Below are 15,294 nucleotides of genomic sequence, written 5' to 3' on the forward strand. Positions count from 1 at the left end.
CAAGTGATTTCCTGTGTGCCAGTAAACGATGGCACCATCTCATAGGATTCCGCAATCCTTCCAGGGCGATGTGCAAGATATCGCTAGAGCAATCGAGGCAATGGTAGCTGCTATGACGCATCAAAGCACGGTGATGATGCAGCAACACGAAGCATCCATGCAGTGACAGGCAGCGTCGCTTGAGCAATAACAACTGGTGGTGCAGTAGATGGAGGCTGCTAGGGTAGCTGTTGAGGATGCCTACTGGCAGCACATGGAGGAGAACAGGGTGGTTGCCCCTGTGTTTGGTATTGAGCCACGACCGCCAGTCAGAGAGTGGAGTCTAGAAGACTTCCTGAAACACCATCCAGTGAAATTCAACGGGAAGACTAGCCCGGATGCAACCGATCAGTGGTTGAAGGACTTAGAGAGAATCTTCGACGCGAAGATGTGTCCAGCAGATAACAGGTTGGCTTTTGCAGGCTATATGCTCACCGGAGAAGCTAAACACTGGTGGATTAGCATGAAGTCCATCATGGGAGGCCTTCATGGGGAAGTTCCTCTCTGAATACATCCTTGATAGTGTGAGATATGCCAAGGAGGTGGAATTCCTCCAATTGACCCAGGGAGGGAAATTTATGGCAGACTATGCTGAGAAGTTCAAGCATCTCAGCCGCTTCAAAACCTTGCCAATCGATGAAGAGTGAAGATGTCGTAAGTTTGAGAACGGTCTCCGTGACGACATCTGCTTGATGGTAGCCCCTCTATCCATTAAGGACTTTGTTGCACTGGTGGAGAAAGCACGAGTAATGGAGAAGATGAAGAATGAGGTGGAAGGTCAGCGCCCACAGTAGCCACAGAGTATAGATGGACCATCTGGGTCTAAGCCCAGACATGAGGAGCGGAGGAGACCATACGATAGACCTCACCATCAGCCTCAAGGGTCTAGGAACTTTTCTCCTCAATAGGGTCAGGTGCAGTGTTATATTTGTGGAGGCCTGATAATGTTGTCGTTGACGCGATCAAATTAATATTACTTATCTATAACAACTTCAGTATTGTTAAGAAAGTAGTCAACACAATAGTAAGTGTAAAGTAACCCAAAGTCGTCTTCCAACGAACACGGAATTGATTATTAACAAATTAGTTCTTATAAAACTATACAAAAGAATTAGTTAAATAAAATAATAAAAATATTGGCGGATTAAGATAAAAAAAATAAAATAAAATTTAAAAGATAAAAAGAAATAAAAACAATAGTAAAGAAAATAGATTGATTCCGTTGCTTTTTCAAAATAGATTCATCATCGGTTATCTAAAGATTGTTGCTCAATTTATTATTGTTATAGTCTTACAAATTAATCAATGTAAAGTCTCAATTAATTTGTTGGCGTTCTCACTTTTAACCAAAGTACAGTCTCAATTAAAAGTGAGAACTTTTAGATTATCCACAGTAAATTCAACCAAAGTATAGTCTCAATCAAATTTACTATGCCTAATCATGTCTATTCTTTTATCTCCTCACCAAATAAAAAGCTTAATTAATCAAAGTAAAGTCTCAATTAATTTTCGTTAGAGTAAATACCTTTAACCAAAATAAAGTCTCAATTATTGGTAAAAACTCGTTTAATCACATGAAAGTTTCTAAATAAAATCAAAGTAAAGTCTCAATTAGATTTTAAAACCCTTGAACTCATATGATCAACATGCATATAGGAATTGGGCTAGCCTTTTCTATTGCTAAAATCTCTCAAATATCTTTTAAAATAAAGATAAAGATAAATATTTAAAAATATTTGGAGAGATATAGAGTATTTGACAAATATAGTTGGTTGATAATATCAATATCTAATATAATTAAATTAATTAATTACTTAAAGATATATGATAAATTATCACCAATTAATTTGTATTAATTTTCCAAATCAACCCTTTGCAATCTCCTCAAATTATCTTTTAAATAATCCAATATCTTCAAGATATATTTGTTTGTTGTGGATCTAAAAAGATTCCAAAAAATCTTGTCATATTTAAAGAGATTTGGTAGTTATTATCTTTTAATATTTTATGATATAATTAAATAAGATAATTATTTAAAAATATCAAATAAAATATCTAAAGATATATTTTCCCAAATTATCTTCTATCATAAAGATAAAGAAAACTGCAAGGTCCAATTTTTCTTTTCAATGTTTGGCTTGGATTTTTGTACTTTTGATAATTTCTTATTTTTGGATTTATCTTTAAGGTGTCATGAAGCTTTAATCAATTTATTTCCACACCTCCATGAGCTCAACTTAGCTGCAGCTGCACTAACACACCTCAAAATATTCAAAGAACATTTATGCAACTGAAAAGCTATTTTTAACATGTTTTTGTATCTCATGCTCAATAAACCCAATTATAGGAAATCCCAATTAAATCAATCTTTAAACACATAAATTCAATTAAATACCCAGAATTAAACACTGAATGAGGGCAAAAATACGCATTCATCATACCCACACACTTATCGTTTTGCACTCCTAGGCAAAATTGAGTAATTTCAAAATTTGTTCTGAGGTATTTTATTTCACATCAACACTGGATCAAAGGAATGAACATCATTGAAGACAAATCAATCTTCTAGAAATCAAATTATTATGTATATACAAACGGAAAGGTTCTATTTTTCACACATGAGTTAATCTTTTGAATTCACAAGACAATCAATTATGAAAGAAAGCACTCAAGTTAAATGTGTATTTTCTCACCAAAATTTTCTCAAGTGTTTTGGCTTGTGTTTTCACTCAAAATACTCATGTAAGCAAACTCTCATAATATTTAGCAAGACTCTAATATTCACAAACTTTTAGAAAAATATGCATTCAAAGATCATGAGGACTTTTCACAGGTTATAATGGGGCCAAGGCAAAGGTAGGAAAAATTTTAGGATTTTTGGGATTTTTAAATTAAAATATAGAAAGAATAATGGAGCATAATTTTAAAAACAACTCTTTTTCATTTATTGCTTGTTGCTCTCTCTTTTTCTTTTAGAAAGCAATTATTTCAACACTTTTTCATCAACAATTTTTCCTTTTGCCATTTTTATTAATTTGTGGGTGAGGTACTCACCCACACACTTTATTCCTCAACCATTCCTGAACACAATCCATTAGCTCATTCTTTTTTCCTAAAGTAGAATATGGTCTTTTTCTTTTCAAGGTTATGCAATGGGCTTAAAACAAGAAAAAACAAAAGTTTAAAGCTTAAAGGGGTTATCAATAGATTAATATCAAGGTGAGCTTATTTGGCCAAGTAGCTAAAAACAAGAAATGCCTCAATCATATCAAATCATGCATATTCACCTAAGTTGCAAAACAAAAGAATCAAGTTAAATATTTGAGTATAAACAAACATGAGCAAGTCACTCAAGAAAAAATAGGAATGGCACATGGTGGTCCATCCTTTGCATTAAGGCTCAATACTCACAAGGTCAAATTCTTTCACAAAAGATTTAATCAAGAAATTCTCAAATCAACTCATTTAGCAAATCATAGAAACAATCCACTCATATCAACATGACTTTTATATCTCAAGAATTATGATCATCCCCATTAGTTAATCAAATCCTAAAAATCCAATGTCAATATGTTTTATTGAAAGCAGGGAAATATTTTTTGTGGATTTCTTATGAGACATATTGTTTAAAAGTTTCACTTAGTAAAAAGTTAATACTTTCACAATTTTCTCAAAAAGAAATCACAATCTTTTTTCTTTTTAAATGAAAACAAAAACAAAAAATTGAAAAACAGAAAAAAATAAAAGATAAAAAATAAAAAAAAATCCTACCTACAGTTTGTCTCCCTCACACTTATTTCAAAAATAAATAAAATAATAAAATAATAAAATAAAATAAAATGTCCTTGATGGACTTATTGGGGAGAAGACGAAAAATTTATGACTTTTGGCTCAATCTGGCCATATGTCAAAATTTATTTTCTTTAACTTTATAAAGTACAAGTCAGCTTGTACAATTTTATTAAAGAAAACAAAAACACATATTTTTGAAATTTTTTTAATACCTTTAAAATTAAAAACAAAAACAAAAAACAAACATGCATGCAAATTAAATTTTTTATCAACAATGCTTTCAAAAGAATTTGAATCTAACCTGTTTTCTTGTTGCAACAACCTTTTTCTCTTTCTGCAGCCATGTCAACAAAGATAACCACTGAAAACTTATTTGCATCATTCGCATCAACAAACTTGATGTGTGGAGTGTGTGGCTTCAACTCAACTTGAGCATCATCAAGTGCATTCAGATTGTTAACAGGATCATCAGTAATCCTCATAATCTCACCTTGTGAGCAAAAATCTGCACTTGAAGTAGTTGAATTTGCTGCTTCATCATTAACCAAGTCAGTTGCAATAGTAGATGCTTCAGTTGCATCTTCGAATACTGTTGGCTCTTCAACTACACTTGGTTCCTCTATTGTATTATTCTCACAACTTTGCTCTTGAAAATGATCATTTGTACTCATAACATCATCAACAGGTACAACTTTATATTCACATGGAGCATCATCAACATATCCATCAGTTGATATGTTTATGAGAGAATCTGTAATTTCTTCATTAGCAACATCTTTAGCAAAATTGATATGTCCATCAGTAGACATATTACTATGGGCATCATTATATCCATCAGTAGATATATTAATGTGATGTGATTCCGCTATTGATTTTTCAGACTGACTTTGCAAGCTTTGTGTGGCGGCATTCATCATCTTTTTCTGATCTGTCTGATTCATCTTCATCATTTCAATCATCATATTTATCATATCTTCCAAAGTGACCTTTCTCATTGCATCATTCATTAGCTGACTCAAATCTTTAGACATTTATTTAGCTCTGATGGCCAACTTCAGAAGCACATCTTTGATTTCATGACGAAGTTCGTTAAAATCTGGATTTTCGGGAAATCTCTAATTGGGTTGAGGGGTGGTATTAACAGTTACAAGTAATTTTATGAAGTTGTTCTTACTTGCATCCTTCAACATATCAGACAATATTTGCTTATTTTCATACCACTCTTGCTCAATATTTCTGCATCTTTGATCAACTCGCAACCTTTCATCCATGGACTTCAATTTCTCTATAACTTCACCCATTAGTATCATAACTTCCCTATAGGATGGTCCATTGGTTGCTTCATCTTGATGTGGTGGTACATATTGTTGCTGAAAACTATTTGGAACATATGGTTGCTGAGGTGGATACTCAGAATATGGTTGTTGCTCATATCCCAAAAAAGATGATCTAGGATATAAATCATTAAATTGTCGTAAAGTTAACCCACTTATATCAGGTGCAGAAGTAGGTGTGACAATTTGTTGCTAAAAATCACGTGGTTGCTGTGGATAGTAATCATAGTTCACTTGAAAATCACACTGTTGATTATTTTCATATGAAAAATTATTTTGCATTTTTGAAAGAGGTTTTCTGAAAAGAAATAAGTTGAAGCTTGTTGAGTAGACTTCCAGGAAAGAGAGGTGTGTCTCAATGGACAACTTAAGTACCTTATCTTTCCTTAGCCAAAGTTTTTCCCAACTAGTTTCATAAATTTCCCAACAAAATTCCTCAAACAAAAACTAGCTTAAAAAAATAACTAAATAAAATAAAATAAAATAACTAAAGAAAAAAAAAATCTTAGAACAAAAATTGAGAAAAGAAAATGTTATAAACAAAAAATAAAAATAAAAAATAAAAAATAAAATCAAAAGAATAAAAATAAAAATAAGAACTAAAATGATAAAAATTCTAACCATGCTCCCCGGCAACGGTGCCAAATTTGATAACGCTGTCGTTGACGCGATCAAATTAATACTACTTATCTATAACAACTTCAGTATTGTTAAGAAAGTAGTCAACAAAATAGTAAGGGTAAAGTAACCCAAAGTCGTCTCCCAACGAACACGGAATTGATTATTAACAAATTAGTTCTTATAAAACTATACAAAAGAGTTAGTTAAATAAAATAATAAAAATATTGGAGGATTAAGATAAAAAAAAGAAATAAAATTTAAAAGATAAAAAGAAATAAAAACAATATTAAAGAAAATAGATTGATTCCGTTGCTTTTTCAAAATAGATTCATCATCGTTATCTAAAGATTGTTGCTCAATTTATTATTGTTATAGTCTTACAAATTAATCAATGTAAAGTCTCAATTAATTTGTTGGCGTTCTCACTTTTAACCAAAGTACAGTCTCAATTAAAAGTGAGAACTTTTAGATTATCCACAGTAAATTCAACCAAAGTATAGTCTCAATCAAATTTACTATGCCTAATCATGTCTATTCTTTTATCTCCTCACCAAATAAAAAGCTTAATTAATCAAAGTAAAGTCTCAATTAATTTTCGTTAGAGTAAATACCTTTAACCAAAGTAAAGTCTCAATTATTGGTAAAAACTCGTTTAATCACATGAAAGTTTCTAAATAAAATCAAAGTAAAGTCTCAATTAGATTTAAAAACCCTTGAACTCATATGATCAACATGCATATAGATTTAAAATCATTACTTTTTATATGATTCAAAGATAAAAGACATAGATAAATAAAAACCTCAACAATAATAAAAAGAATAAAGAAATTATTTCATTCTAACCTCATAATCCATAATGAAATTACAATGGAATCAACCCAAGAAATTTAGCAATTCATGAAATACAAAATAAAAATAGAAGAATGGAGAGAGAGAAAGGAAACGAAATTAGGCCCCTCTAAAGGTTCCAAAACTCCGAAGTCCCGAGCTTGTTCTTCTGCTTCTCCCTTGGTCTCTTTATATAGGAATTGGGCTAGGCTTTTCTATTGCTAAAATCTCTCAAATATCTTTTAAAATAAAGATAAAGATAAATATTTAAAAATATTTGGAGAGATATAGAGTATTTGACAAATATAGTTGGTTGATAATATCAATATCTAATATAATTAAATTAATTAATTACTTAAAGATATATGATAAATTATCACCAATTAATATTTGTATTAATTTTCCAAATCAACCCTTTGCAATCTCCTCAAATTATCTTCTAAATAATCCAATATCTTCAAGATATATTTGTTTGTTGTGGATCTAAAAAGATTCCAGAAGATCTTGTCATATTTAAAAAGATTTGGTAGTTATGATCTTTTAATATTTTATGATATAATTAAATAAGATAATTATTTAAAAATATCAAATAAAATATCTAAAGATATATTTTTCCAAATTATCTTCTATCATAAAGATAAAGAAAACTGCAAGGTCCAATTTTTCTTTCCTCTCTTCTTGGTTTAGCCAAACTTCTTAACTTTTTCAAGCTTTTCTTGCCGTCTTCATTCAATGCTTGGCTTGGATTTTTGTGCTTTTGATAATTTCTTATTCTTAGATTTATCTTTAAGGTGTCATGAAGCTTTAATCAATTTATTTCCACACCTCCATGAGCTCAACTTAGCTGCAGCTGCACTAACACACCTCAAAATATCCAAAGAACATTTATGCAACTAAAAAGCTATTTTTAACATGTTTTTGTATCTCATGCTCAATAAACCCAATTATAGGAAATCCCAATTAAATCAATCTTTAAACACACAAATTCAATTAAATACCCAGAATTAAACACTAAATGAGGGCAAAAATACGCATTCATCAGCCATAGAGTATAGATGGACCATCTGGGTCTAAGCCCAAACATGAGGAGCGGAGGAGACCATACGATAGACCTCAAAATCAGCCTCAGGGGTCTAGGAACTTTTCTCCTCAATAGGGTCAAGTGCAATGTTATATTTGTGGAGGCCTTTATCTGAGGAGTGCCTGCCCACGCATAGAAGGCTACAATAGACGCAACAACTGTGGCAAGGAAGGCCACTTTGGGAAGGACTGCCCCAACCTTGCTACGACAGTGTCACGCCCTCCAGTTCAAACTCCCCACCAGCATCAGTGAGGGGACAGAGGCAACAGGCCTCAGGCGACAGGCATGGTGTATGCCATGACCGGAGTGAAGGTTGTTGGCTTAGGTAACCTTGTTATAGGTGATTGTATGATAGCTGGAAAAACATGTTGTGTATTGTATGATTCTGGAGCGACACACTCCTTTGTGTTAAATGCTTGTGTGGAACATTTGCGTCTGCTGGTACGCGAGTTGTAGTGTGAGCTTGCGGTATCTACTCCATCGGGTTTGGTCAGGATGTCGTCCTTGTGTGCTAGGTCTCTAGTGGAGGTAGAGGGACGCAGGTACAAAGTGAATTTGATCTGCCTACCTCTACAGGAGTTGGAGGTGATCTTAGGGATGGATTGGCTCTCTGCCAATCACATTCTTATAGACTGTCGCAAGAAAAAGTTCTTGTTTCCCACCTTAGAGGAACCCGAGTTGTTATCATCTCACAGACTTATGAAGGAGCTATAGGACGGTGCCCAGTGTTTGATGATCTTCACACTTCTAGAGGTGGAAGGAGGAGAGATGAAGTTTGTCATACCAGTGGTACAGGAATTTGAAGACATGTTTCCAAATGAAGTGCCAAGGTTGCCTCCTAATAGAGAGGTTGAGTTCACAATTTACCTAGTACCTGGAACGGATTCGGTATCGATGGCCCCATACCGCATGGCTCCAACAAAACTAGTAGAGGTAAAGAGTCAGATTGAGGAGCTACTGGGGAAACAGTTTATCCGACCCAATACTTCGCCGTGAAGAGCACTAGTGCTGTTAGTGAAGAAAAAGGATGGGAGTTCACGTTTGTGTGGACTACAAGAAACTAAATAAGATGACGATCAAGAACAAGTATCCCCACTTGAGAATTGATGACTTGATGGATCAGTTGCATGGGTCATCGATGTTCTCGAAGATAGATTTACGATCAGAGTACCATCAGATTCTGGTGAAGGCGGATGATGTGTAGAAGACGACCTTCAGGTCCCGGTATGCGCTATGAGTATGTGGTTATGCCTTTTGGTGTGACCAATGCTCCAGCGGTGTTCATGGACTACATGAATCGGATTTTCAGGCCCTTCTTAGATAAGTTTGTTTTAGTCTTTATAGACGACATTCTCATCTATTCTAAGACTCAAGAGGAGCATGTCGAGCGCCTGAGGTTAGTGCTTGGTGTTGTGAGGGAGAAGCAGTTGTATGCAAAGTTATCCAAGTGTGAATTCTGGATGAACGAGGTGCAATTTCTAGGCCATGTGATATCTGCGCAAGGCATTGCAGTGGATTCGGCAAAGGTCGAGGCTAAGGATGGCAAAAATACCCACGCTTGCAGATATCCACGGATAAAATTCGCGGCAGATAGTTACTACCCGCAAGTATTTATTACCCGCGGGTAGCGGGTATTTTATTACCCGCTCATAAACGGGTCGGGTACGAGTATCATACTATCCGTACCCGCGGTACCCGCTACCCACAAAAAATTAAAATTAAAAATTAAGTTAAATTTAACTAAAATTAAAATTAATAGTTTATTTTATTATGTCAAATTTAATTATAATAATTTAATTTAAATTTTGTTTTTATAATTTTATATTAAAAAAGTTATAAAATATATAATTTTTTAAATACTTGCGGGTATCAGACAAATTTTTTTTTGGCGGGTCCGGTTGCGGGTAGGCACTATCCGTGCCCGACCCGACCCGTTGCCATCCCTAGTCGAGGCAGTGGTTAAGTGGGAAAATCCCAAGTTAGCAACAGAGATCAAGAGCTTCGTGGGTTTAGCGGACTACTATAGGAGATTCATTGAGGGATTCTCCAAGATAGTGGCGCCTCTAACACAACTCATATGGATGGACCAACCTTTCACCTGGACAGATAAGTGTGGGGAAAGTTTCCAGGAGCTGAAGAGAAGGTTAACAAATGCTCCTATATTAGTGATTCCCGATGTTGGGAAACCTTTTGAAGTTTATTGTGATGCTTCTCACTTGGGGCTTGGTGCATGTTAATGTAAGAGAAGAAGGCGGTGGCGTATGCTTCAAGACAACTTAAGGTGCATGAGCGTAACTACCCCACTCATGACCTAGAGTTGGCGACCATAGTGTTTGCTTTGAAGGTCTAGAGGCATTATCTCTATGGTGCCCAGTTTCGTGTGTTCAGCGATCATAAGAGTCTCAAGTATCTATTTGATCAGAAGGAGCTGAACATGAGGCAGAGAAGATGGATGGAGTTCCTGAAGGATTATGATTTTGAACTGCTATATCACCCGTGGAAGGCTAATGTGGTAGTCGATGCCTTAAGTAGGAAGACAGTGCACACTACATGTAACATCCCGTCAGGATATTACTGATTTATAATTAAATAAATGAAATAAATAAAACAGTGCATTTAATAATACCTCATTTTCCCAAAACGCAGGAAAATTTAAAACTTTATTAAATGAGCGGATAAAGTTTACAACGTCCATTACAAAACCAAAACCACAATATTATCAAGTCACCCATCAGGGTTTACAAATGTTTTCAAAAACAAGTAGATAAACGTAAGAGTTTCCCCTAGTCAATCCCCTCTCCGCGACTAGGCTGCACCAGAGCGACCTGCATCACCAACATCTGCTCCCGTGTACCGCGTACACGATCATCGCCACACACACGCAGATAGGATGAGCTTAACAATTAAATCACATATATAAAGTTACAAAAACATAAGCATATAAACACAAGAGATCGTACATAACATAAACATCTCACATTGCCCTATTCTTTAATTCCTACCATCTGACCCCCAATCAGATTATTCATGTTCTACAACATCTAAGGATTACTTCAAGGTGACTTGCTGCCATACCTATCGGCCACAACCGATAGAGCACGTGCGGGAAAACATGCTACGGATCATACACCGCAACGCCAGGTAGAGTTCCCATATACGAACATAGTCCAAGACTACCAAACTCATCAGCCAACAATTGAGGAGGGCAATCCATCTGGACCCATCCGTACTGGCCACAACCAGCACACTCACACCGGCAACACTCGCCAACCCGAGCCACAACTCAAGAGTTCCTCGTGTCCATCCGCCATCCCGAGCCACAACTCAAGAGATGTTATTCCGAGCCACAACTCAAGGGATACGTTCCGAGCCACAACTCAAGGAACACCAGCAATGTCACCCTTAAAGCATCACTAGACGCACTGTAGATCACAAATCCATAAATAAAACTCAAAGCTGCAGCAGTATAAATCGCCTGGCGGGGGACACGTGCCGCCAAGCGTTGCCAGCTCCCAGATCGCCTGGTGGGTGTCGCGTACCGCCAGATGCCAAGTGCGTCAAAACACATAACCTCAGTCGCGACCGCCTGGCGGGTCATTCCTTATTGCCTGGCGCTGACGCTTCCGTTCCCCACTATCACTGCTCCGTCTGCTTGGCGGAATCTACCTCTCTGCCAGGTGCCACTCACTCCAATGGCCCTGTGTATTGATGACTATCGCCTGGCGGTCTCAACCCTGTCGCTAGGCGCCATACCAGTAGCTGCACAGAACGAGTTCCAGACAGACCAGCCAGACTATATGACTCAATTTCCCGAAACCTCACCCTATAATTTCTCTCCAATCCTTTTCCACATATCCTCAAAAACAAACTAAAATGTCACCAAGGTTAATATAATTCACCATTACAACTTACCATCCTTGTCCTAAATCTCTAACTTGAGAGTACCAATTACCCTTAAGTTTTCACAATTCAACCTGTCGCACCTAAAATAGAATTCTAACTTATTTAACTCAAAATCATGTATTACCATCACACCAATTTTAACTCATATCAGGATCTAATTTACTTTGGTTCTCTGTTATTCTCATGTACTCCTTTTCACATAACCTACCCACCATCTAGGTAAATTTCATTTCATAAAATTCTCCATCCCCAATGACTCCAATTGTCTTCTAACTGAACTCATTATCATACAAAACTTCCTTTAACCTTCAGCTTTCCCCCTCAACCAAGAAAAACACCACTCATGCACTACCATCGCCGTCGCCTGGCGGCAAGTTCCACGCCGCGAGGCGGTGCATCGGATCTGGAAATTTCCAGATTTCTGCAATACACCATCCGGACTCCAGCTCCACTCTGTCCTCACAATTTCACGTATATAAAGCCCCTTATCTGACTATACCTACTCCATAAATTTTCCTTTCAGAATTTTCACTCACCCGCACTTCACAGTACCAAATTTTCCCAATCTTTCAACCTTAATACCTAGTTGTACTGTTCTATTCGATTAAACTTTTATATCACAGCATTCCACAAGAATTTCGTCATCCAATTATTCTCTATGACTTATCCTAGAGTTTTCCCCGTTTGGAAATCACCCAGAATCCCAAAATTATCAAATTCGAGACCTAACGCTTGCGTCGCCTGGCGGATGGATTAACACCGCCAGGCCCTTCATCCCAAAACCCAGAAAACGATAAGAACCCCATGCGTCGCCTGGCGGCTGGGAGTGTGTCGCCAGGCGGTTTCCCTTCCAAAACCCCAAAACCAGCTTACATAGATGAGTCGCCTGGCGGTGGTTCATCACCCGCTAGGCGATTTCTGGAAATTTTCCAGAAATGCAGAAATTCGTGAACACATCAGCAGATAGACATTCAATTTAGCATACATCACATATTATCATTATTTAAAATAAAACAACGGAGTCCTTTTAAGCTTTAACCCTTGAAACTTTGGATAGTTCTCCTTCGCACACTAGCCCTCCTTGGTTCCTCTCTTTTCAGCCTCTCAATCTCTCCCAACCCTCACCAAATTCCAGAATTTTCGTGCTCTCTCTGTAAGTCAAATTTCCAGATGGCCAAACCCTTCTCTCTACCTCACTATAGCCTTTTAAAGGTGCCCTAAAACTATGCCAATGCTTTAAAACGAAAATTACTTATTGAATGGAGTTTATTATCATTTACCAAACCATTATGGCTCCTTTCCAGCCACCTCTCGGTTGCCTTACCACTAGGGTTTCTTCCCAACCCTTTCATATTCAAGTCAAATCCAAAATGCCCAAAAAATATAAAATTAAAGTAAGCTCTCCAAGGCTTGAACCCATAACCATGCAGTTGCCAAATCAATATCAAACCATCATGCCAATTCATTTTTCATGCTAGAAATCACAATTCAATTATCATAATATAGAAGACCCTGTTTTCATAGATTTAAATAATAAAAGCATAACATCAAAAGTTAACATACATAGGACTCGAACCCAAGTCCTCTCACACAATCAAAGTACTCTCAACCACTTGAGCTAGCATTTTTCCACGTCATACCAACCATAATTTAATGTCATAATTATTTCCCCTCCTGTATTTATTAATTAATTATTTATTTAATTAATTAAATTCTACGGGTCTTACACTGCACATCTCATGATTAAGGAAGTGGAGCTACTCGAGAAATTCCAAGATATGAAGTTATAGGTGGAGTTAGGGTCTGAGTTCATTAGATGTAGTACCCTGACTATATCTAGTGACTTCTTGTGCTCGATTAGGGAGAGGCAGTTGTTGGATGCCAGTTTGAATCGAGTTAGAGAACAGCTTGGGTCAAAGGAGACTAGAGATTTTGCCTTGGGTAACGATGGGATATTAAGATTCCAAGGCAGGGTGTGCGTACCAGATGACGCAGAGGTGAATAGATTAATCCTTGAGGAATGGCATAAGAGTTGTCTTAGCTTGCATCTTGGCATGACTAAGATGTACCAGATTCTCAAGGAAACCTTCTAGTGGTAGGGAATGAAGAAGGATGTTGCACAATTTGTATCCGCTTGTTTGACGTGTTAGAAGGCGAAGGTGGAGCATCAGCGACCCGATGGGATCCTACGGACCTTGGAGATACCAGTGTGGAAATGGGATAACATCTCGATGGATTTTGTGACCCATTTGCCATGAACTTTTAGGGGTCATGACACCATTTAGGTTATAGTGGATCTACTGACCAAGAGTGCTCATTTCTTGGCAATGAACTTGAGAATGTCAATGGCCAAGTTGGCCCAATTGTACATTAAAGAGATAGTAAGGCTGCATGGAGTACCCTCGAGCATAGTTTCCGACAGAGACCCACGGTTTACATCACGATTTTGGCCAACCTTACAGGATACTTTGGGAAGCAAGTTGACGATGACCTCAGCCTACCACCCCCAGACCAATGGTCAGTCTGAGAGGACAATTCAGTCACTTGAGGACTTGTTACGAACATGCATATTGGATCACTTGGGTGCTTGGGATGAAGTGTTACTATTGATTGAGTTCACCTATAACAACAGTTTCACGCGAGCATTGACATGGCGCCATATGAGGCTTTATACGGTAGGAAATGTAGAACTCCCCTATGTTGGTATCAGGATGGGAAAGCAGTGCTTGTCGAACTAGAGTTATTGGAGCAGACTACTGAGAAGGTAAGGATGGTAAGGGACAGAATGTAGGCTTCTTAGAGTAGGCAGAAGGCCTATGCAGACCGCATAAGGAGACCCTTGGAGTTCGCTACAGGAGACCACATGTTCTTGAGGGTGACCCAACAACCGGTGTGGGAAGGGCTCTCCGCTCAAGGAAACTCTCTCCTAAGTTCCTTGGCCTTTATCAGATCACGAGAAGAATTGGGCTGGTGGCTTATGAGATAGCTTTACCCCCTCAATTGGCAAATCTTCATCCGATGTTCCATGTGTCGCAGTTGAGGAAGTATGTGTTTGATCTGGCTCATGTGTTGGAAGTTGAGGATATACATATCAGAGAGGACCTCACCGTGGAAGTGCTACCCATTGCGCTAAAGGATAGCAAAGTTGAGGAACGTAGGGGAAAACCAGTCAGCCTAGTTAAAGTCATTTGGGATTAGAGGACATGTGATTCTACTTAGGAGTTGGAGGAGGATATGAGGAAATCACATTCACATCTGTTTACTTGTAAGTTTGCATTTTCGAGGTTGAAAATTTTCTTGTTGGGGAGAATGTAAGGCCCATTTATATTTATGCCTTATTTTAAAGGGCCTTTCCAAATCAGATGGGCCTAGGGCTAGCCCAAAGGATAAAACCCAACCCTAAGTTTTCCCTAACTCACTCATTCTACTCTTTCAAAAAACCTTAGAGCTGCAGCCGTTTCCCCCTCTCCGCTAGGGTTCAGTCTTTGGCCTCCGTCGCGCTTGTTCGAGCCAATTCCGTTCCACGTAAGTTGCCTTCCATCCCATACCTCTCTTGTTTAGCACTATTGCTTCGAGTCCCAACTAAGGTCATTTTGGGTAGCTTCGTTTCACACTGCTCTTTATGTTTCTAGCTCGCTAAACTGCTCTAGGAGCTGATGTGCTTCTTTGTTCGTACCCAAGAACTCAGCTACTAGC

At 37.3% G+C, this 15,294-nt stretch overlaps 1 protein-coding gene across 1 annotated transcript; it reads left to right on the forward strand.

Annotated features, from left to right (window-relative positions):
- The first annotated feature begins 731 nt into the window (after window positions 1-731).
- LOC146883533 (uncharacterized) lies at window positions 732-13,856 on the forward strand. Its single transcript, XM_085666608.1, has 5 exons — window positions 732-816; window positions 8,971-9,302; window positions 10,070-10,257; window positions 13,460-13,595; window positions 13,749-13,856. Exons 1-5 carry the CDS (start codon window positions 732-734, stop codon window positions 13,854-13,856), a joined length of 849 nt encoding a protein of 282 aa, XP_085522734.1.
- The last annotated feature ends 1,438 nt before the right edge of the window (window positions 13,857-15,294 follow it).

Source organism: Vigna unguiculata, chromosome 9 (genome assembly GCF_037176805.1).
Source record: "Vigna unguiculata cultivar grain cowpea cultivar isolate G323 ecotype 2 chromosome 9, ASM3717680v1, whole genome shotgun sequence".
In the NCBI taxonomy this organism is placed as follows: domain Eukaryota; kingdom Viridiplantae; phylum Streptophyta; class Magnoliopsida; order Fabales; family Fabaceae; genus Vigna; species Vigna unguiculata.

Bases quoted from the DNA above. Each gene is read 5' to 3' on its own strand.
- LOC146883533 (XM_085666608.1), top strand. From the start codon at position 732: ATGGTAGCCCCTCTATCCATTAAGGACTTTGTTGCACTGGTGGAGAAA. The intron at 817-8,970 runs GTCAGCGCCCAC...CCAATGCTCCAG, and splicing joins GATGAAGAATGAGGTGGAAG to CGGTGTTCATGGACTACATG. The intron at 10,258-13,459 runs GTCAGGATATTA...GTGCTCGATTAG, and splicing joins CACACTACATGTAACATCCC to GGAGAGGCAGTTGTTGGATG.